The 24234-nt window shown below is 36.0% G+C and overlaps 1 protein-coding gene across 1 annotated transcript in view; it reads left to right on the forward strand.

Annotated features, from left to right (window-relative positions):
* Window positions 1-24234, forward strand: part of LOC125994861 (cytochrome P450 2C25-like) — a 49221-nt gene that overhangs the window by 12275 nt on the left and 12712 nt on the right. Inside the window, exons 5-7 of the mRNA XM_049764388.1 lie at window positions 3065-3241; window positions 8199-8207; window positions 20010-20142. Of these exons, the coding sequence (XP_049620345.1) occupies window positions 3065-3241; window positions 8199-8207; window positions 20010-20142 (319 nt within the window). The remainder of the gene's footprint in view (window positions 1-3064; window positions 3242-8198; window positions 8208-20009; window positions 20143-24234) is intronic.

Consider the following 24234-nt stretch of genomic DNA (forward strand, 5'->3'; position numbering starts at 1 on the left):
GGAAATAAATTCAATTGAGTCATGTTTTCCTTATATTTCCTCATAAAGAAGAGATTGGAAAAGAACCTTACAGCAAATTATCAGAGAATAAATAAATTACTCAAAGAATGTGAACAGATAAAAATAGAAGTCTCTGATAAACTCAATATTAACAAAGAATGTGAACTTCCCCAAAATGTACTCAAAAATGCCCATTGCACTCTTTCAGACTCAAATTAAATAGTTTTCATTACTCACAAATACTATCTTTCAAGCAATAATAAATAACATCTTCATCACAGTAGATGCCAAAAATCTGTACTCCGGAAGAAAGATAAATATACTTTCAGGCAATACTATGGTTGCAATATTTATGCTTCAAGTGGCTTCTAATTGGGGAGTGGTAACAAGGAATATTGTGATTTTATGATATTGGATATCTTTTATGATAATTGAACTGGTGTGTCTGCCTCAAAGATATTGGACTGATTTCAGAGAAATCTAACTACTCTGTTACACAGTTACTTTATATATAGAATGTTTACATGATATCTTCTGTTGAGATGTGCTTCATGATATCTTAAGGACACTTGCACTTCTAAAATACAAATTCTGTGAAGCTATTAGATAGAGCAGGATATTTTTTATACTGTCCAAGCTTTCTAAACTTCTGGTGTCATTTAACATATATTAGTTTATGGTTTTGGAGAGATAGAACAAAGGGGTACTATAAACAAAACTACACAAAGGAAATATAGGTATCTTACTTTAAGTATTTTGTCATAGTCTGGGAGGGGAAGAATAAAATTCGGAGCACAGTTGCATCCTGCGACATGGCCTTGTGGAGTCTGAAAAATGGTTCTCTGAAGTCAAGGATCAGATAGTGCTCTTGAGCTGAGGGTCTCTCGAAGCCAAATCCGGTAGAAAGCAGCAGTCCACAGTGAGGAGAGGTGATAGAAAATGGGTCACATAGAATGAGTCAGCTGGAGAGGTGGCTGCAACTTCTTCTCAGGTTGAAACAAAATGGGGTGGTAGGCTGTCCTTTTGCTTTGGGAGCTGGCTGGAAGCTTGTTCAGGTACGGGATAGGTTCCGGTTCTTGAGGAGTTAAGAACTGAGGGTAAAGAAGGTTAAATAGGGAGAGATAATTTCTGTAGATGCATTTCCTTAATAATTATAATTCTTAGTGTTTATTTTCATATGTAGAGGTAGCTTCCCTCACCTTTGTTTTGGATCTGCTTAGAAGGAAATTTTAGTAGATAAGTCTTGCTTGGAATCTGAGTTCAGGTTAGAACTAGGTTATAAAAGTGTGTTAGCTTGTTATTTTTATACTTATATGCACCAGTAGTATCATATGGCATTTTTCCTTTTTTCATAGACACACTAACATGGGGGAAATCTTACTGATAAAAATATGTTCTTATCTAACAGGGATAAAATTTATATATTTTATAGTGCAGGTGTGCCTTTCACCCTGAACATTTGTCATGGGGACTCAACTTAGGCTTCAGTTGATCGGACAACTACATTCCAACCCCAATCCTTGGATTTCATCCTTGGAGCCAGCATGATTTTCTGTACCAGCACCAGGACGAAAACGTTAACCTGTGGAGGCCCTAATAATGCCATGACACAGTTATTTTAGGTTAGGTTTATATGACACCCTAGTGATGAAAAAAATTTTGCTCTAAGGGCAGGTTTCCCTGCCTTGCCACCTAAAGGTGAGATGAAATCAGAAGACACTCTGTGACACCCTTGCTTTGACATACATAAGATCTGTGCAAACCCCAAGATCTTTAAATACAGAAGCCTGAATATGACAACTGTGACTGAGTAGAACTTTTCCTGGGACCACGAAGGAAGACTGTGGGGTTGGACAATTAGTATGCCGGGAGCCTATAGTTGGTCTTATGAGAGTATGCTTCATAGGTTGAGACACTCTGTTTTTTTAGGCTAAAAGTATTTCCGTTCAAATTTTCTCAATGTTTGCTACATCTAAGCAACAAAACAAAACAAAACATAAAAAATAAACAAAAAAAGAAAACCTGGCATACCCATCCTCCCTTTTTAAAAAATTTTATTTATATCTTCCAAATAGGGGCTCCCACCATTTTCATAGAAATTTGGGACATGAATCACTTTGATTTACTTCATATTTCTATGTCTTTCTACAAACTGATAAAAGAAAAAAAGTGGATGGAGCCCAGGAGCCAAGGGTTCTCAGGTGCATTAGTTAGCAAAAACAAAGGTCAGAAATAAATACCCAAGACGGAGCCAAAAACAATAGAATCAAGAGACCCAAACTCTATCTAAATATAAAATGAACCTGTTACATAGTAGACCAAGGGTCTCAGGGTGAAGGTATGGAATGCATGTTGGGAACATTGTTAAAGAGAGGTCAGCATTGGTGGGAGGAGTGGCCCTAATTAACTGTCACTATATGCCTGAAATACAACTATAAAGGGCTTTTAAAAAAAAAAAAAAAGAAGAAGAACAATGGGGTACTATCTGCTTGCCCTGCACAAATGCACACTTGGGTTTGCTTTACAGGAGCACATGTGACCCTCCAGCCTTGCTAAGAGTGATCTTATCACAAAGTCAGGAGTCCAAAGTAAGCTCTGAGCATTGTAGGATTAGGCTTAAAAAAAAAATATATATATATATATATACATATATATACACACATATATAAATGTAATTCCTGTGCACAGAGCCATTAATATATTCCAAGTATATCTTGGGTGTTGTCTCAAAATGACAAAATGTGACTATTAGTAATTCCAATATTTATGTGTGCATTGAAGAATCAATATATACTTGATAGAAGTGATAGATTCTTTTGTTCTATAAATATTATAAATATAGTGTATGATTAAAATATTGATCATCTGGTTAAACATTGCTCCATCAAATCATTCATCAACATATGAATAGTAGTTATTTAAAAATAAATGTTTTTCCTTCAAGACAAAGTCTCTTTTAATTGGACTTAAAAGTAGTTTCTAACCAGGTTTGGTGTTTATATGTATTTCTTGAAGTGTTTATTATATAATAACTAAATTAATAAACTATTGTTTTCTATCCTAGATCGGCAATATTTTCCCTATTCTCCTTGATTATTGTCCAGGAAGTTATAAAAAAGTACTTCAAAATGCTGCTTATCTTAAAAGTTACTTTATGGAGAAAATTAAAGAACATCAAGTGTCTTTGGACACTGATAATCCTCGGGACTTTATTGATTATTTTCTGATCAAAATGGAGCAGGTAAGAAGTTAATGGAAGTTCATTTTCTTGGATATTTATGCAGTATATGGTGTATTGAATAGTTCTGTATTTATGGGGAATCTTTCAATAATTATAAAAACAATGCTGTGAAGTGCTTTTACTGTGCTTTATGCGCATTAATCTACTCTAAGCATAAAAGAGGATGGGAATTAAACTGTTTAAAAACTAAGAAGAATACATTGTCCTGTTCTTCAGTAACTAATAATTCACCTGAGAAGTGAGAAAATAAGCTTCAATTAAAATGAAAACAATTACAAAAATTACAAAATATATGTTATAATATGAAGATGGACATATACATACAATGTGTAAAGGAAGGAAAAAGAGGTCTCAGGCTTATACCTTATATGTCTGGAGGCTGCAGATAAACCTAAAATATTTTCAGTAAAGATAGGGGAAGGAATTTCAAACACATCAGTAATGTACATAAATATACAGAGATCTATGGAAAATAGATCTTTGAAAATATAAAAGAAAAACCTAAACAAATATAAAATTGAAGCAATTGATATGAAGAAGGAAGTTGTATTTGAAAGCATGACTACTATAACATTTATTGAAAGATTATTTTCCCCTCATGCACATGAGTAAAGTCTTGTGAAAATAAGGTGACTTAAAATGTAATAAATAATATTTTGAAAATGTATTATTAATCTTGATTATTAGCTTTACATAAACTTAAATTTTAAATTATGAATTTGTTATTTTTTTCAAGATTGTTGTCTTGTTTATTCTGGGTCCACTAAATTTTCACATGCATGTTAGAATAAAGTTGACTAAATGTTTTTAAGTGAAGTAAGATAGGTTTTATTGTATAAAACTTACTTAGGATAATGTGAGAGGAGGAAATAAGAATATAGTGTGTTCGAGAGAGAATGTGGGCTTTTGCTTAGTAGAGATAAGCAAGCAAAGACAACTATAAATAAGCAAAGTTAGTGTTCAAGGGAGAACACAGGCTTCTAGAACAAGCCTAAAGTTGCCAATTTCTGAATGGAATACAGTGAAAATTATGATAGGGATTTCATTAAGCCCATAAAGTATCCAAGGATAATTCTAATTTAAAAATGGTCATTTTGTTGAATTCACAATTTGTGAATCTTTTAGCTCTAAATGCTTTCATTTACAAGATTGTACCATTTCCATAAAGTGGTCAATTTCTTTTATTTAAAAGTGTTCAATTTCTAAATCACTTCATGTATGTGAACTTGAATTTTATATTAATTCTTTATGGATTTGTACATTATGTATATGTAATATAAAAACAGTTGTAGATTTGTGACCTTTTGTTTCTACTTTCAATCACCAAGCATAATAAATTTTGGAGGTTCAGGTAAGTTTTAATATGTATTATTACTTTGTTTTCATGGTTAAAATACTTAGTTTAGAATGCACCATTTGATATAGTTTTTAATATGTTTTTCAATTCATTCATTTATAAACACTTTTGTTATTTGTATTGCTGGGGCCATGAATAATGCTGCTATATAAACATGAGCACAATTTTCATCATGGCTATATCTTCATTTTCAGGGGATACTGGGGTAAAACTGATGGTACATGTGGTAATTTTATATTCAATGCTCAGAGTAACAGTGTTTTTCATAGTGACTCTAATATCTATAATCTCACCAGCAATAAGGCAGGTTTTTATTTTTTACATATGTATATCATAAATATTAATGATAGCCCAGTTAATGTTAAGAGGTATTTTGGGCTGGAGAGATAGCACAGCAGTAGGGCATTTGCCTTGCATGCAGCCAACACAGGACGGACCTCAGTTCGATTCCCAGAAACCCATATGGTCCCCCGAGCCTGCCACGAGCAATTTCTGAGTGCAGAGCCGAACAGGAGTAACCCCTGAGTGCCGCTGGATTTAATCCAAAAACCAACAAATAAAAATATAAAAGAGGCATTTTATGTGTTTTTGATTTACATAACAATGATATTGAAGAAATGTATGTAGATTGTTTCAGGTTTGGGGATATTTTGGCATAATTTTTGCAGTTCTGGGGATTAAATCCAGTTTCACTCACACAAGTCAAATACTTTACCACCAAACTACTTATCTAACTCTAAACCTATTTTTGTGGGGTTTAAATCCATTTATATATCTTTATTGAAAAATGACATTAAAGTAATTTGACCTGTGTAAGTTGGTTTTTTTTTTCTATTTTTGAGCTAATAGAGTTATTGATATATTTGGAATTTATACCATTACATAGTTATGTAATGTAAATATTTTCTTTCACTATGTTGTCATGATACATCCTTGATTATATACTTTGATGCTGTTCCTTTTTTAAAAATTATGTAATCTGATTTACCTATTTTTGTCTTTTGTTATTCAGTGCCAAATCTAAGGATCTATTCTCAAATTTAAGAATCTTTTATCAGATTTGATGTAATGAAGATTTATCCTATATTTTCTTCATACCATTTCAGTGATAGGGTTGGGTTTTATTTAATGTTTCCATCATTTAGGGGCCAGTGAGAAAACTTAAGGGACTTATCTTACATTCAGCTGACCCTACTTTGATACCTAGTCTGCATATATTACTTTGAGCACTACAGGAGTGACCCTGAGCACACACCTAGGGGCAAGTACTAAGCACTGCTGAGTGTGATCACAAAACAAAACAAAAACAATGATTTGGGGCTGGAGGATTAGTACAGCAGTTAAGGCACTGGCCTGATAGGCAAACAAAAGGAGATAACTGCCAGGAGTAAGTCCCAAGCAACATCAGATGTACCCTTCAACACCCCACCCAAAAATTCAGACCAAATAAGCCCACAAAATACAAGCAACCAAAAAAAACAAAAAAAAAAAACAAAAAAAACAACAACTGGTTTTAGCATTTTAGGCTATTTTAGTATATAGAGTTATACAAGAGTCCAATCCAATCACTTACTTAATTTTTTATTTAGTCACTGTGATATTACAGTTACTTATTCTTTTATTATTATTATTTATCTACTTTTATGGGGCCACACCTGACAGTGGTCAGGGGTAACTCCTGTGCTTAGAAATCGCTCCTGGCAGACTCGAGGGACCATATGGGATGCTGGAAGTCAAACTTGAGTATGTCAGGGGTCAGCAGCTTACAAGGCAAAAGCCCTATTGTGCTATCACTCTGCCTCCAAAGATGTTTATGATTGAGTTTCAGGCATACAATGTTTCAACATCAGTTCTTTCATCAGTATTCACTACCTCTACCAATTATCTCTACCCCCATTTTGTTCACACCAGTCTCTTCTAAAACTGGCTCTTTTTGTTTTTGTTTTTTGGAGAGCTACATCCATAAGTTACTTCTGATGCACCATTGTTACTCCTAGATTTGCACTCAAGAATTATTCCTGGTGGACTTTACTGCTGTACTATCTATCTGACCCAAGAGGGCCTTTGAAATCAAATCTCTCTCTCTCTCTCTCTCTCTCTCTCTCTCTCTCTATATATATATATATATATATATATATATATATATACATATATATGTACATAGTTATAGATATAAATATATATATCAATTTTGCACTGTGATTTACAGTACTGCTGCTGATAGAGTTTCACATCTGACACTTTACCACTTCATCACCACTTCTTTCTCCCAATTGAATATAGGGGTGTGGCTTCCCAAGTGTGCTGCCACATAGGTGGCCACAAGATAATCTCTCATCCACATGAACTCCTCTGAAATCTCGTTGGCAGTGGGGAAGACTGACAGTGACATAGGAAAGAAACATCTTGAGACTACAAAAGAACCATGGTAAAGCAGTGCAAAAAACCACCAGACCTTGTGAATGATGAATCCTGCAAACACAATCAGTAGTAATTCCTTATTCCCTTTTTTAAGTGGAGTTCATAGTGAAATGCTTAGGATGTTCAATGAGCTCAGAAACAAAGGAATGTACTGCCAGAGAGCAGAAATGAGAGAAATGCAAACAGAAATGTCATAAATCAAAAGGTTGGCAATCAAATTGAAAAATTCATTGGAAGGTCTCATCAGAAGAGTAACAGCTATTAAACCAGAAGATGAAGCGCAGAAAAAAATCAGACAACAATAACAGATGGGGAAAAGCCTCAAAATAAATAAAAAGAAAATAGAAAAAATCTTAAAAATAAATAACCAGACTACAATAGAACTTTGGGATAAATTCAATAGAAATAACATACTAATCATTAAGATACCAAAGACCCAGGAAGAAAGCCTCGATGAAGAATCATCAGTCAATGATATGATTGCTGAGAAGCTCCTAAAAATGAAAGACACATGCACTCACATCTTGTACACCTGAAGAGTGCCAGTTAAAAGAGACCCAAATGAAAGCACCCAAAGGCACATCCTAGGCACAACGATGAAAACTACAGATAGAAATGAACACTGAAAGCAGCAAGATCAAAACGGGAAATTACATATAAATAAGCACCCTTACGATTCATAGCAGGTTTCCCAAAAGTAGTTGTCCTGGCCAACCCACTGGTGGAATATAGTGGAAAAATAGTATGTAAATAAATTTATATTTATATAAATGTATAATAAATAATATATAAATTTAGTAAATTTAAATTTAAATATATATAATATAATAAATAAATATAAATTTATTTTTATGTAAATATATTATATATTATATTTGTTGCAAGTCAGCCCCTGAAGAGGTTGACTGATGGAGGGATGGAGGATGAGGTCTTTCCCCTCCAGCTCGGAGCACACGTCTGCCACCCCGTCCAACCAACGGTTCTGAGGTGAAATGGTGGTTAAACAGCTCACAGACAGGCTTGTGGAAATATTAGCTTTATTCAGTGGACAAGACTGAAGTCCAAAGTCTCAGCCTTAGTTTCAGCAAAAAGCCTCTTGTCTTCCACAGACCCTTGTTTTTATCCCCCAGAATCAGGTACCACCCAATGGTGGGATCAGATACCACCCAATGGTGGAAGCAGAATCAGGTACCACCCTAGGGTGGGGGCAGAATGCCAGGTCACACCCTAGGGTAGGGCACAATCATCGATCAGGGTAGGGTCAGTAACATAATAATCCCATAAAATATTTACATACACAACAATTCCTCCGTTTGTTTTTAGTAAACAAACAATATTGTCTACAATTATTAAAGGAAAAACTAGTCAATAATAAAAGAGTGGCTGTTTGCATAAGTGATCACAGGAAAATGTAAAGAAAACTTCTAACATTAACACAGGGTGTCTAAAACCAGAAACATGTATCAAGGAATCAACTACAAGCTCCTGAGAAGATAAATCTAAGTGGTACATAGATCCCTCGAAGAGACACCAGAAAGGTTGTGTAGCAGGCGAGAAGAAGCACCTTTTCTTTGTTATTGTTGTTGTTGTTGTTGTTTTTGAGGTCACACCTGACAGTGCTCAGGAGTTACTCCTGGCTCCACGCTCAGAAATCGCTCCTGGCAGATACCTACATTAAAACCAATGACCTTCTGCATGTGAGGCAAATGCCTTATCTTCATGCTATCTCTCCGAACCCATTTTCATTCAAGTCCAGGTAGACCAGAAAGCCCATCTATGAGGTCATTGAATTAGGCTCTTATTTTGGAGGACGAAGCATATACCCCCTGCACAGTGGGGGGCCACTGCAATGATGATCAATAGGCTTCTGAATTTAATCCAAGTTCTTAATCCAGGCTGAAGTCCATATGATGTCCGAAATTGATGTACCAATAAGGTCGATTATTTATAGATGGGGGCTTAAGTCACAAACCAAAACAAAATGTTTAAGGCAGAGACCCTCCCTGTGTAAATAAACAACTTGAGGGCCCATCCAAAATGGATGGAACCTCCTATAAACGTAGTATTTTGCCTATGATGCACCCACGCAAAAAGTCCTGAGACCAGACAAAAATATCATTTAGGAAATTATAGACAACAATATCTAACCCACTAACCTAAAGTCAAGAAAGCAAAACCCTAATGTAATACAACATCAATTCCTAAGATTAAAAACTAAAATAGAAAAACATTAATTACAATAGTCAAAAAAGTGTAGTATCAAATATAAATTCAAAGGATTACAATTATAAGAAAAATACAAAAGGTGAAATTTCTACAGAGTCCAATATTAATCTGTAAAGATGAGGGGTCTGGAACTCTGAGAAGACCAGCAAAAGACACTTGATGGGTCTGGAAAAACAGGTTGAAGCCATCATGAGTTGGTTGGACTTCTGCATTTCCTTTGGGATTGGTGCAATCTTGGGGTAGCCATTGTAGAAATGGTCAACGATAGCACTGTGTATGTGGATGGAAAACCAGAAATTTAGATAGCACAGTTTAACTGGGATCCAGAGATTGTGGGTCTTATCCATGGATCTTTTCTCTGGGGATATATTGTGACACAAATTCCAGGTGGCTTCATTTCCAACAAGTTTGCAGCAAACATGGTACAAAACTCCAACAGTCACGGATTTCTTCCTCAGGCCAAGATCAGGAGGCTTGTAGTTGTGGGTGAAGGAGATGAGTTGCACATGTGAAGGAAATCCTGAGAATTAAAGGTTAAGGACTAGGAAGGAAGGATAAGGAAGACTAAATTGGGGAAGATAAAGTTAGGAAAAGGGGAACTATATACAAAATATGCAAAACAGACAGATACTGAACAAGACATACACATACAGACTTCACAAAAAATATGGCCATAACACTCACTCATACCAAAAAATATTTGTAGGAAAGGATCCAAAAAGAGAGATAAAAAAGAGAGAGAGAATTCAGCTGAATCAACTAAAAGTGCCTTAAAATTTAATAGCCGGCAACTGTTTAGATAAATCATTTCAAATTCAAAAAAAATCTTTTTATGGCAGAGCAGAGCAGATCTGAAAGAGAATTTCATGCATAATACAAACATGGAAAACTCTACTATAAGTGTATAACAGTATATATACAAAGTTATTGTATAACAGTAACTCTATGATAATCAACCATAGGCAAGAAGCACTGTGAAGAAAGTCCACCTAAAAATTATTATGTCAGCATCTTGAAACCTGAATTGATGGAAATAAAGCAATGATTTTAAAATAAAAAGAGTGAAAGTCATTACATGAGTATACCTAGAAAGAAAAACAACATTAATATGATGAGAAATTTTTCTTTCAGGTGAACCTTGACTAAATTAAGTTGTAAGATTTCATGATTAACTGAGACCTAGAGCAATAATGAAATTAAGACATAAATCCATCATACAAGGAAACACATTGGGGGTCCATGATTTTCAATCCATATTCATTGATCATGCCTGTGGAAAGAATCCTAGAGCATTAATAGCAACCGATAAGGAAGTGAAATGATTATCTGGTGTTCATTGTAGATCTTTAAGAAGTATAAAACAGGATGTAATCTGCTGTGAATTTCACCAAATGTATTAGGGACTTTTTTGATCTTCTTGTCATCAAAATTGATCCAGTGTTGTTTTGCAGCAATTTTACAGTATGAAGTACAGTGTCCATAGTGAACTTTACCATAATGGTTTGACACTGATGATAAGTTGTATTTCTTAATCTTGCTTTTATTCTCTGAAGTGAATTCTACTAAATTGAGGTCTTCTAAAGGAAAATCTACATAAGTGTGCAATTTTTTTATTTGTTTTCCATCAAAAGCAAAACGTTTCAAGTGTATTATAAGTACTGGTGGAAGTTTCCATAAGTATGTTTTCTTTGAAAAATCCCTTCTAGTTTTGCAGCTGTTGCACAGAACTTTGTTGTTATCCCTTAACTCTTCTTCTTTAAAAAATTCAGAGAGGCATTCCTGTAATATACATTTATCTGTAGATTTAACAGCCAGAGACAAATGAACAAATGTCTCATAAACCTCAGACTTTTGGTGGTATATGAGACACTGTAGTATAGATTTGAATTGTCCTTGAAAGAGATCATAAATAATAGATTTCTGAGCCTTTTGATGTTCTGGACTAAATTGTTCATAATTTTCATTTTTCATAAGATGTGTAGTTTTGTCTGTCATTAGATTTACAGTAAGCAAGTCCTGATGTAGTCTCTCTATTAGAAACATCAGTAGTTCGTGTGGATCCTGCTGATTGTGTCCAGCAAACTGGTCATTAAGTAAACCAATTGTTACTTTGAAGCTTTCAGGGTTAATATATCTATAAAATCCATTTCCCATGGTTTTGAAGAGCCGACCAAATTCTTCGGCTAATTTACCTTCATGCCCCATTGGATTTTTCTTGTTAATATCCTTTTTATAATGATCTTGATGAAAATACTGAGTCAAGTCTGAAATATTATACAAGCTTGCAATATTGTGTTCATGTAGAAAGAGTTTCCTATATTTTGGAGCCCAGTTAAGACAGGTTCCTGTCTTTCCTTTTGCATCTCGGAGTGTAAGGGTTTATCACTACCATCAGTCTCACTCAATGTATGGTGTGTGACAGTTAAATCCTTGTTCCCTGCCCCAGAGACCTCAGCAATATTACTGCTCTTAATGTCTGGAGTATTCTGTTTTTGCTCTGAAGGGGAGTTTATAGTCTGAACCTGATCATTTGTGTTAGCCCGATTTCTAACAAGGCGTAATGGAACCCAAAATTTCTTGGGAGAGTTGTCATTTGTAGAAACATAGGCATAACCCCTTCCTCTTAGGAGAAGATATCCAGCTATCCATTTTTCATCTTCCTTGATCCAAATAGGTTTATGGGTTGTTTCTTGTCTCTGAATATCTTCTTTAAAATGTCTTTCTGCTGCAGTGTAACTTTCCACTTGGGGTAAGTTTAAGTAATTTAGTGTTATAAGAGTCAAAGATAGCAGATCCATTGGTGGTAAACCTCTTTTTCTCTTTTTTTGTAATTGAGTTTTTAAGGTTCTGTGAGTCCTTTCTAAAATGACCTGTCCCCTACAATTGTAAGGAATTCCTTTCAGATGTCTGATCTGCCATTCTTTACAAAAAATTCAAAAGTTTTGCTAACATAGGCTGGCCCATTATCAGTTTTTATAGAATATGGAATACCCATCACAGAAAAACATTGTAAAAGAAAACTACAAACAGCCTTATATTTTTGAGAAGACATGGGAATTGCCCACATAAAACGGGAATAAGTGTCCACCACAACATGAAGATAAGGTTTTCTTGGAAATAAATCTGTCTGAGTTATATCCATTTGCCAAAGTTCGTTAGACTGTAAGCCTCTTGGGTTTGCTCCTGCTATGTGAGTCTTTTTTGTTAATGGTGCACATATGTTGCAGTTTTCTACAATTTCTCTAGCTTGCCTCCATGGAATTTGGTAATTCACATGTAAATGGCGAGCATTTGTATGTGGGCTGAATGTTCCTCTACAGGTGATTTAAATATAGGCATTGCTAGCAAGTCAGCAGTTTTATTTCCTTTAGCCATTGGTCCTGGAAGACCTGAGTGGGCTCTAATATGCGTGATGAAGATGGGCTCAGTTCGTTTTTGAAGAAGCTGCTGTAATCATTTAAGTAAGTTCTGTATGATCGGGTTATTAGTATTAAGGGAAGCAGTGGCTATCACATGACATAAATTTACCACATACAAAGAATCAGAAACTATATTCATGGCTTCAGATACATTTTCTAATAGGTAAATTAACGTTGCTAATTCAACTTTCTGTGTAGATTTATGTTTGGTATCTATGGTCATATTAATGTTGTCTCTGGTTATTCCTCCTTTTCCATTTTGGGATCCATCGATGTAAAAAAACCTTGGCATTGGGAATAGGGGAATCACGAACAATTGAAGAAATAACAAACCGAGTTTTCTTTAAAAAGTCCCAAGTTTTTTCTGCTGGATAATGGGAGGATATTTCTCCTGTGAAATCTGAGAGGGCCCTTTGTAGAGATTCATTAAGAGGCAATATTGGCTCAATTTCCTTTTTTGGTATTGGCAAAACTATTATATCTGGGTCAAAACCTAGTAAAGATATAGATCTGAGTCTTGCCTTGATAATAATCTCTGAAATCAGTTGCAAGTAGGGGACAACTGAGCAGGCTGTATGTTATGTAAATACACCCATTACAAAGGTCCTGACTGTTGCATTAAGGCCCCTGTGGGGGTTTCTATAGTAGGGAAGATTAACAGAAATACCTTTTCTCCTGTAATGAATCTTAAGAGAAATGATTTTTGTAATCTGCTCAAGAAGATGTCCAATTCATTTTTGGCAGCTGTTGTTAAGTTTCTCGGGCTATCTAAAGCAGGGCCACCCTCCAACATTTTAAACAGATTAGATAACTCTGCATTCGGGATTCCTAGTGCAGGGTGGAGCCAATTTATGTCACCTAAAATCTCTAAAAATCATTAAGCGTTCTGAGGTTTTCTTTTTTGATAGAAATTTTTTGTGAACGTATTGACTTCCGGTCCAAAATAAAATCCAAATATTGATACAGTGGCATTATCTGTATTTTTTTCTAAAGCTATTTTCAGTCCTGATGTTTGTAAACAGTCAATAACATAAGAGTATAAGTCCTGTAAATCTGTTTCATTGTTCATTGTGATCAACATATCATCTGTATAATGAAATATCATGGCTTGAGAAAATTTTTCACGAGCAGGGCTCAAAACCTTATCTACAAAAAACTGACACATTGTTGGGAAATTCAGCATGCCTTGGGGGAGAACAGTCCATTGGAAATGTCTGCAGGGATGGGTATTATTGAGAGAAGAAACTGAGAATGCAAAATGGTTTTTATTATCTGGGTGGATAGGAATATGGTAGAAGCAGTCTTTCAGATCAATTATAATTAGTGGCCATTCCTTTGGAATAACTACAGGTGATGGTAAACCAGTCTGCAATTTGCCCATAGGTATCATGGATAAATTTACACCTCTAAGATCCATCAAAAGTCTCCATTTACTGGATTCCTTTTTTATACTGAATATAGGTGAATTCCATTGAGAAAAAGATGGTTCAATATGTCCTAAACTTAGCTGTTCCTTCACTAATTCTGTCAGCACCTTTAATTTATCGGTTTTAAGGGGCCACTGACCTGTCCAAATTGGTTTGTCAGATTTCCATTTTATTTTTATTGGTGCTGGTGTTTTTATGGTAGTGGCCTGTTGACTATCGTGACTGACTCAGTGGTTACTTTTGCAAAACTCCCTGCCATTTTTACAGTGCTAAGTGCTGTTTGCTATAAGCCCATATACCAACAGGAAAAAGGCAACCTTCAAGTAATAAGTAACTTCTCAGCCTAGGGGAGGAAGACACTGCCTGATACCATGGAGCCAAGTCTCCCTATAACTTACATTCCTGAGTTAATAGCTAAACCTCATCGCCCTATGCGACAGAGCTTACCCCACCATAAAACCTGCTGAGAGTCCCGGAAAGTGGTCTGCAAACCCTACTTTAGGGTCATAGGGCAATTCCTTGAAAGCTGCTGATTTAGGAGTGCTTGCAAGATTGTCACTGCTTCTCCCTCCCTTCTGGAAAATGATTTACTGCCTTTGTTTCATGGCTTTCGCGCCAAAAAGTATGATTGACACCACCTTTTGCCTGCCCCCTTCTCCTTCTCTATATAAGAGATGCAGGACCCTAATAAAGTCACCTTTGAACGGTCTGATCGTCTAAGGTCATTATTACTAACCTCTCTCAGATTTTTTACAGGTGTGGTGTGCTTCTAGCCCTGCTAAATAAAGGTGCGGTCGTCCGTAAGCCTCTCGACTGATTCCTGCTGGCCGGGCCCCTCCGGGGGGCTTGCAGGACCCCGCAGTGGCCCCTACTAAACATTTTGGGTTTTAAATTAAAAGAAGGTTTGGGCTCTTCTGGAGCTAATGGGATGTGGAATTCTGCTTTCCACTGTTTGTGTAGGTCACGGCCCCACAGGGATGGTGAAAATGGGCCCACATGAGGTCTGATTATTGCTTTTTGATTTTCATAGTCCTTGTACTCAACAGACAGGAGCTCAGGCCTCCTATTTCTTCTAGGGAATACAGGATTTCCTGAAGAGGCCAATTTTCTGGCCATTCTTTATCAGAAATTATGGTAACCTGAGCACCCATATCTATCATTCCGTCAAAGGATTGCCCTTCCAAGTGAAGTTTGATCATTGGGTGTTCATCTTTAAATTTAGTAACCAGAGCCACGATTGGGTTTTGAGCACCTGGATCTCTGCTTCCAAAACTTCAAATTCTAGTCTTATCTGAAGTCCCAAATTTGACATAAGGCACTATTACTATCTGGGCAATCACTTCTCCTTTTTTAAAGATCCATATAACTGGTACAGTAATAACTACAATGATTTCTACCATAGAATCTGAGTCAAGGACACCAGTGATTACTGATATACCCTTTATGTTGAGGAAACTTCTGCCAAGAATCAAACCCATAGTATATGGGGGTGGCAGGCCCACAATGCCAGTTTCTAACATGTAAGGGCATGCTCCTGGGTAAATTATAATGTCCTCTGGGCATAATATGTCTAATCCGGCACTCCCTGATGTGGAGTGAATTAATTCCTTAATGTGATGAATTTTCTTGGGCTGGGCTTGGAAGGATTATTGTATGTGAGCTTTGCCCCTGATTTGGAAGGGCCTGGGGGGAGGCCCTGTAGGTGTTTCCCTGCATCTTGTATGTGTGTCCTTGAGGAGCTGAATTTATAAGGAAATGGCAATTTCTTTTGATATGCCCCTGTTTCCACAATGGTAGCAGGCGATTTGCCTCCTGGGGATTGTGTTGAAACTTCTACTTAGGTTATTATCAATGAGGTTTCTGTATCTGCAATCTTTTGCCCAGTGGTGACCCCTTTTGCATTTTGGGCAAAGACCTGGTTTACAGAAAGTGTCCTGTCTCCAAGGGGAGTAAGGCATCATTCCCTTGGAAACTGGGAAGGTTTGTACTGAGTCTAAGTGGGGTGGGGGTTGGGGCTCCCCATAGACATTCTGACAGGCATAAAGGAAATCATTCACATCTGCCTTTTTATTTAATGTATTCAATACTAATCTACAGGCCGAATTTGCATTATGATAAGCTAAAGATTTTACTAGGAAGTTTCTCATCTCCTCATCTTCGACTTGTAACTTCAGAGCATCTTTAATCTTACCTACAAACTCTGCATATGACTCATAAGGGCCTTGGGTAATTTTTAAAAAGTTTCCTCTACCATGCTGTTAGAATCAATTTTTTCCTATGATGACAATGCAATATCCCTAATTAAGATTTTTTTAGGTAAATCTGCTTGTGTCTGAATATTTGCAAATTGATTTTCTGCCATCAATAATTCATACGATAGAGTAACACCTGCCACTTGCTTTTTTGTACCATCCGGGCTATATAATTTGGCTTTTACACCTTCTGAATAGTACATTTCCCATTCAGTTCACTGTTTAGACGACTGGCATATTTCAGTGATTCTTTTAAAATCATACAAAGTCCAAGATGAGGTATGACTCCAAAGTCTTAGTAACTCCACACTGTATGGCAATTTTGGGCCATACTCTTTACATGCTTTTTTAAACCAATCTAATTCTTCCATCTGATAGGGTACATAATTAGAAACATTTACCCCATGTAAAGGGGACAGGCTGGATTAGCAAAATTACTCTGAATAGAGCTCTGAGGCCGTGTGTGTGTGGTTCATCGTCTGAATCTGCACTGTTGTGTGATTCAATTTTGTGAATGGAATGAGGCCTCCCTTCTGGAATTAGCACTGGAGATTGATCACTGTCTGAGTCACTACTGTCATGCGATTCGTTAGAATCAGGCTTAACATTCTGAATTGTTTTTCTTCCAGCAAAAATTTCTATATTGTTGATGGTGGGGCTGGATTCGTCAGCCCGCACCTTGGTTTGAGTTTTCGTCAGAAAGATTTCCTTATTATCCATACTGGTCTTAGCCTCACCATTTCTACACTTTCTATTTCCTAAATACCAGCCAATAACAATGCTCACAGAATAACGTGAGCCAACACAGAAATTCCACAAACTATGATGGCTGGAGACAATGCAATTTTCATTTGAAATATAGACCACAGCCATCCAACTGCAGTGATTGTCCTTATATCAAAACCAATTAGTTTTAAACAAAATGGAATAATCCACTTGTATACTAGAAAACCAATCCGTAAGCAAAAAGGTGGCAGAATCCACATGACTAACCACAGAAACTATTTAATGGTCAGCAGAGGAAATTTCCAATGAAGTATTTCACTTACAGTTATTGAGGTCCAGGTTCAGCCTGTCCGGCACCATTATGTTGCAAGTCAGCTCCTGAAGAGGTTCACTGATGGAGGGATGGAGGATGAGGTCTTTCCCCTCCAGCTCAGAGCACACGTCTGCCATCCCATCCAGCCAACAGTTCTGAGGTGAAACGGAGGTTAAACAGCTCACAGACAGTCAGGCTTGTGGAAATATTAGCTTTATTCAGTGGACAAGACTGAAGTCCAAAGTCTCAGCCTTAGTTTCAGCAAAAATCCTCTTGCCTTCCACAGACCCTTGTTTTTATCCCCCAGAATCAGGTACCACCCAATGGTGGGATCAGATACCACCCAATGGTAGAAGCAGAATCAGGTACCACCCTAGGGTGGAGGCAGAATGCCAGGTCACACCCTAGGGTAGGGCACAATCATTGATCAGGGTAGGGTCAGTAACATAATAGTCCCATAAAATATTTACATACAAACAATATTGATGTATTACAAATATTTATTTATATTTTATACATAAAATGTATATATTTATATATTTGTTTATATATTTATATATTCATTTATAAATAAATATAGTGAAAAAATCGATGAAGTGATCACTTCACCAGGAATATTTCACTCAGTCAAACTCACATTCAGGGATAACGACAGAATACTCAGCTTCACGAATAAAAAAACAGCTCAGGGACTTTACAGAATTAAAGCCAATTTTAAAAGAAGAATTTTTAAAGAAAGTTTTTTTTTGTTTTGTTTTGGTTTTGGTTTTTGGGCCACACCCGGTAACACTCAGGGGTTACTCCTGGCTATGCGCTCAGAAGTTGCTCCTGGCTTGGGGGACCATATGGGACGCCGGGGGATCGAACTGCGGTCCGTCCAAGGCTAGCGCAGGCAAGGCAGGCACCTTACCTCTTGCGCCACTGCCCGGCCCCTAAAGAAAGTTTTAAACAAGTTTTAAAGAGGGGCTCACTAAAAGGCAAGAGAAACTATAAATACAGCAAACTGATACGAAACATGGCACAAAGTTTAATGACAATAATCTTTCTCAATTTCAGTGAATGAAAGGCACTGAATAAGACAGAGTGATAAATAGATGAGAAAATTAAGTGTCATATTCTGCTGCTTACAAGAAAAACTTTGAATTGTCAGAGCAAACACAAACCAAAAGTAAAAAGTTGGAAGACAAACCTTTAAGCAAACAACTCTCTCAAAAAGACCGATATGGCCATATTAATATCAATTAATATTAATATTAACAATCATTATGTAATTATACATCATATTATTATATAATAATATAATTAATAATACTATTAATATTATTTTAATAACATACTAATAAATAGACTTCATGTGCAGAAAGGTTCAGAAAGAGACACAGAGAGTCATTTATTAAAACCAAGGTATATATACATCAGGGAGAAATCACACCCCTAAACGTTAAGCCTCCCAAGGAAGGGCCTGCAAAATACTTAAAAAAAACTGCTAATAAACTTAGAGACATTAATAACAATACAGTGTTAGTTGAAGACTTCAACACAGCTCTGTGACCTCTTATAGATCAAACAGGCTAAAATTCAACTAAAATATATTGGTTTTGAAGGAAGAATTGGAATAAAAGGGATATATACACACATATTTATACACATATATATATATATACCAGATATATATTTATACACATATATATACCAGATATATATATGGTATTCAATTCAAAAAATTCAAATACGCATTCTTCTCTAGTGTACATGGTGTAGGATTTCAGCCCTTAAGATGGGCTTGGATGGTGGTGGATGGATGGAGGGACCTTTCTCTGCCATCCCAGGCCACGTGCCTCTGCAACCCCCTTCAGCCGGCTGGTATCTGGGTCCAGGAGAGCAGCGGGTATAGAACTCACTCACTGGCAGGCTTCCAGAGAGATAACATCTTTATTTGCCCTGGTCAACGTGTGTGACCTATATCATAACCATTTATGCTGTGTATCTATTCAGTCCTGCATAGTCCCTTTTTCCTTAGACATCTCTCTATCTTGATTTCTCCTCCATGCTGCATCCAGGCAAATCCCCTTTTGCCCCTGAGGCAAAGCCTTTTATAATCTCTCCAAGACCCCTCCCAGGAAAGGGAGGGTCTTGCAGGTAAAGTTATGTGTAGCAAGAATGGGAGGGGTCTTGCAGGTAAGATCAAGTTACACAGAAAGAATGGGGTTACACATGGGACATTCTACAGAAAGGACCACATGCTGTGCCACAAACATCCCTCCATTTAGTAGAGAGGATAGATATTGTATCAACTCTGTTGTCTGACCAAGATGCACTGAAAACAGAAGTGAATTACAAACAAAAAATAGAAAAAATTTTAATATCAATAAAAATAAATAAGTTTAATATCTTGAAATTAAACAGCTCATTCATTACTAAGGGATAAGATACTGGAAAATTAGCTTTTAGTCACTTGAGCTATACTGTTTTATTATACTATTGGTAGTATTTTCTAAAATATACCTGGAATATATATAGGCTTAATTGTATAACAATTTGAGCTACATAGGATCAACTAATCTTCCGGAAAATTATTTTCTCAAGTAATTTTATGAAAATTTTTCTTAAAAAAAAAAAAAAAACAGAATCAAGATCAGGTGTTTTCGTTAGAAAACTTGGTGATCATTACATTGGATCTCTTTGGAGCTGGGACAGAGACAACAAGTACCACCCTGAGGTTTGCTTTGCTCCTGCTGCTCAAGCACCCAGATGTCACAGGTATGTCACCACAGCAAGGTGGGAAGGGAAATTTTAGAAAATCTTGATAGACACAGCAAAGGCACACAAAAGAATCTTGTTTTTCTTAGAGAAAATTTATTATTCGATTGTCTGCTACCTGCTTAATTTTTCCAAATGTAATAAAGAGGAAATTAATTTTGGAAATCTTTAAAAAAAAAAACCATGGAGCATGACTAGGATACATGAAATTAAAGAGGAGAGTAAAAAAAGAAAAAGAAAAACAGAAATTGATTTTATGGGAGGTTGTTTGTTATCAATTCATCAATTCATGATATTCATCATGAGTTGGCTAAAATTCCTTTTTCTTTCATATGAAAATTAGTTTGAACAATACCTATATTATTAGAGATATATCCTATATTGATAATGCACTTTCAGAAGCCAGGAAATAGATGATAGAAATATCCATCCTAATGCAAAGGTAGAAATTATAGAAATCAACTGAGAGTATCTTTAAAAATTCTAATCATATAAAGTATTGTAAATGTTTATATTCATAATAATTGTAATAATATTTAGGTTTACATTATTTTTTCATATTTTATTTTATTATTTTAAATTACTTATTTAAATGCTGTGGTTACAAGGTTGGTCATAATACAGTTGGGTTTATTTGTTTACAATAACAAAACTGTTTAAGATAGAGTTTTATTCGTGCATTTTACCTGCCACCAATTCCCCAGTTTTTATTCTGCCTTTCCGTCTGCATACTTCTGGGGCAGAAATTTTTATTCTCTCCCTCGATTTCTCTCATACACGCTTTGTCTCCCCCCCCCCTTTTTTTTCCTTTTAGACACTGTGATTTGCAATATCGTTACTGAAGGGATACTTTAATTATTTTAATACTAGGGTTACAAAATTGTTTATGATTGAGTTTCAGTTATAAGGTACACCACCCTTTGCTACTGGGGCCAAGAGCTCCAAAATGAGACTGGTGAGACTCAAGTCTGGAAGCAAATGCTGATGCAGGAAATAATCCACACAGTGAAAAGGTACAAGAACAGGTTCAGGAAATCCAGCACTCAAACAAGGAATTCAACCATCCAACCTTTCTGCTAAGAAGAAATGCAGCTTAGTGGAAGAAGACTGAAGAATGAGTCTTTGCCTTCCACAGATCTCTGCTTTTATTGACAAGAAGCAGACTACATTCTAGGATGTGAGACAAATGCCAAGTATGGAATAATCCAATATCCCATCACCAAATCACACCATAGGGTGGAGTATGAATATTGATTAGGGTAGGACCAGTAAACTAACAACCCTTCACAGTGCCCATTTCTTGCCATCAATGTCCCCATTTTCTTTTTTTATTTTATTTTATTTAAACACCTTGATTACATACATGATTGTGTTTGGGTTTCAGTCATGTGAAGAACACCACCCATCACCAGTTCAACATTCCCATCACCAATGTCCCAAATCTCCCTCCTCCCCACCCGACCCCCGCCTAATGTTCCCATTTTCTAGTCCATACTCCCTTCTGCCTGCATTAAAGCTGACATTTTACTTCTCTTTCTTATTTATTTCCTTTTAGAAACTATTGTTAATAAAGGGGTGCCCTGAATATCACTTTATCTATTTTCAGCACCATGTCCTTGTCCAAATGACACTTCCAATTATCATTGTGATATTTTATTAATTACTTTATTTAAGCGCCATGGTTATAAAGTAGTTCATAATTGAATTTTAGTCATAGATGGTTACCGTCCCGCACCAATGCACTTTTCCCACCACCATGTCCCCAGTTTCTCTTCTATCCCCTCTCCCTGGTTTCTGGGACAGGCATTTTGCCTGCCTCCCCCCCCCCCCCCCGTTTACTTTTTTACACTGTGGTTTACACTATTGTTAATGCATGCCACCTGTACATTTCAGCATCTAGTTCTTGTCTAGAGCAATCACAACTATCATTGTCATAGTGGACCTTCTCACTCTAACTGCACTCACCACACTTTGTGGCAAGCTTCCTACCATAGACTGTTCCTCCTAGTCCTTATCTATTTTTTCTGTAATATTATTACCAAATTGTCTATTATTTTTCTTATATCTCACAAATGAGTGAAATTATTCTATGTGTATCCTCTGACTCATTTCACTCAGTACAATATTCTTCATATACATCCATGCATAAGTAAAGTTAATTACCATTGAATGCCTACCAAGAAGTTCTTGACCTGTCCCTTGGCTGCAGGTTTTGAAACCAACCCTGCCCAGGACTGACAAAGGGAAAACAAGGCAGGCCAACATTATACATAGAGAATGAAGATGGCAACTATGATGACCTGAAAAATTACAACCACCTACTTAACCTCTCAGATAAGGAGTGTAGAGAAGAAATATAGAAGATGTTCTTAGAATTCAAAAAAAGCATAGGTCAAGCTGAAATAACCACAAATAAGAATAAAGAGAATATGAAATTAAAAATCAGGAAACCTAAAACTGAAATAATAGAACTTAAATATGTGGTAGGCAAAATGAAAACTTCACTGGCAAGCCTCTCTAACAAAGTAAGAGCAGCTAAGGATCAAATCAGTGAGCTGGAAGATGAGATGAATAACAATTCCATACAACAAAAGAGAATAGGAAAAAACCTTCAAAGAAATGATCAGACAACAGGGGGAAAATCAAAGAATGTGAACAGATTAAAATAAATGTCTTTGATAAACTCAACAGCAACAACATAAGAATTATTGGAGTCCCAGAGACCCAGGAAGAAAATCCCCAGGAGGAATCAACAGTCAAGGACATCATTTCAGAGAAACTCTTAGAGCTAAAGACTGCATGCAACCAAATTCTACTTCACATGTGTATTATATTAATTGACCTCAACAAAATTTTAGCAGATACAATTCAATAGATAATCCAGAAGATCATACACCATGTCCAATTAAGTTTCATTGCAGAGATACAAGGATCGTTTATGCAAGTCAATTAATATAATACACATGTGAATAAAAGTAAAAAGAAATCTATGATCTTATTAATAGATGCAGAGAAAACATTTGACAAGGTAAAGCATTCATTCATGGTAAAAAAAAAACTCTCAAAAAGATGAAAAGTGATGAAACTGTTATCAATATAGTCAAGGACATTTAATACAAGCCCATGGATAACATTGTACTCAATGGAAAAGCACTAAAAGCTTTCCCAGTAAGATCTGGCACAAGACAAGTTTGCCCGCTCTTGCCACTCCTATTCAATATAATACTGGAAGTACTTGTTCAGGAAAGAAAAAGATATCCAGGGCATCCAGATAAGAAAGGAAGAAGGTAAGCTCTCAATGTTTATAGATGACATGATACTATATTTAGAAAATAATAAAGACCATACAATAAATTCTAGAAATAAATGAAGCCAGTAATGTAGCTGGCTACAAAATTAATATGTAATAAATTATGGCTTTTTATTTATACAAATAATGAAAGAGAAGAAAGAGAGATTTAAAAAAACAATTCCATTCACAAATGTGCCTCAGAAAATCATATACCTTGAGCTCAACTAACAAAGGAGGCGAAAACCACAAAACACTCCTTTAAGAAGTCAGATACATTCATTGAATATGTTATTGTAATCTGTTTTCAATCGTAGGTAGTTTACTGCTATACCATAATGCTCATGAGTTTAGATTACTTTTAGGAAAGGAAACTGGATGCTCAAAACCCAATATATTTCATGGTGTAAATTCCTCTTACAGTGCTCATCACCATATCACTTAGATTTCTATACTTGAAAATTATGATTGTTTTGAAGAATGCTCTATACACAATCTAACCCAAGAAGCCTTTCTTCAGTAAAGTTTACCCTCACCAATGATTGTCTTAGAAAATGGAAAACATTTACATCTGACTTGCCTACTTTATATTTTTTAAGCGTTCTGTTGCATTTCACCTGGGTCAGCTTTTCAGCTGTAACCTATGGATTGATTCTCAATGTCTGTTTATGTGTGCACATAACACATTTTTTTATGTGTGTATGTGTTGGCCACTTCAATGTCTGTCTAATCTCCTGTAATATACCTAATGGCTGTCTATATTGTATACTGTCCTTGCCCCTATTATATATCTCCTCAATCCC

This window comes from Suncus etruscus, chromosome 17, assembly GCF_024139225.1.
Source record: "Suncus etruscus isolate mSunEtr1 chromosome 17, mSunEtr1.pri.cur, whole genome shotgun sequence".
In the NCBI taxonomy this organism is placed as follows: domain Eukaryota; kingdom Metazoa; phylum Chordata; class Mammalia; order Eulipotyphla; family Soricidae; genus Suncus; species Suncus etruscus.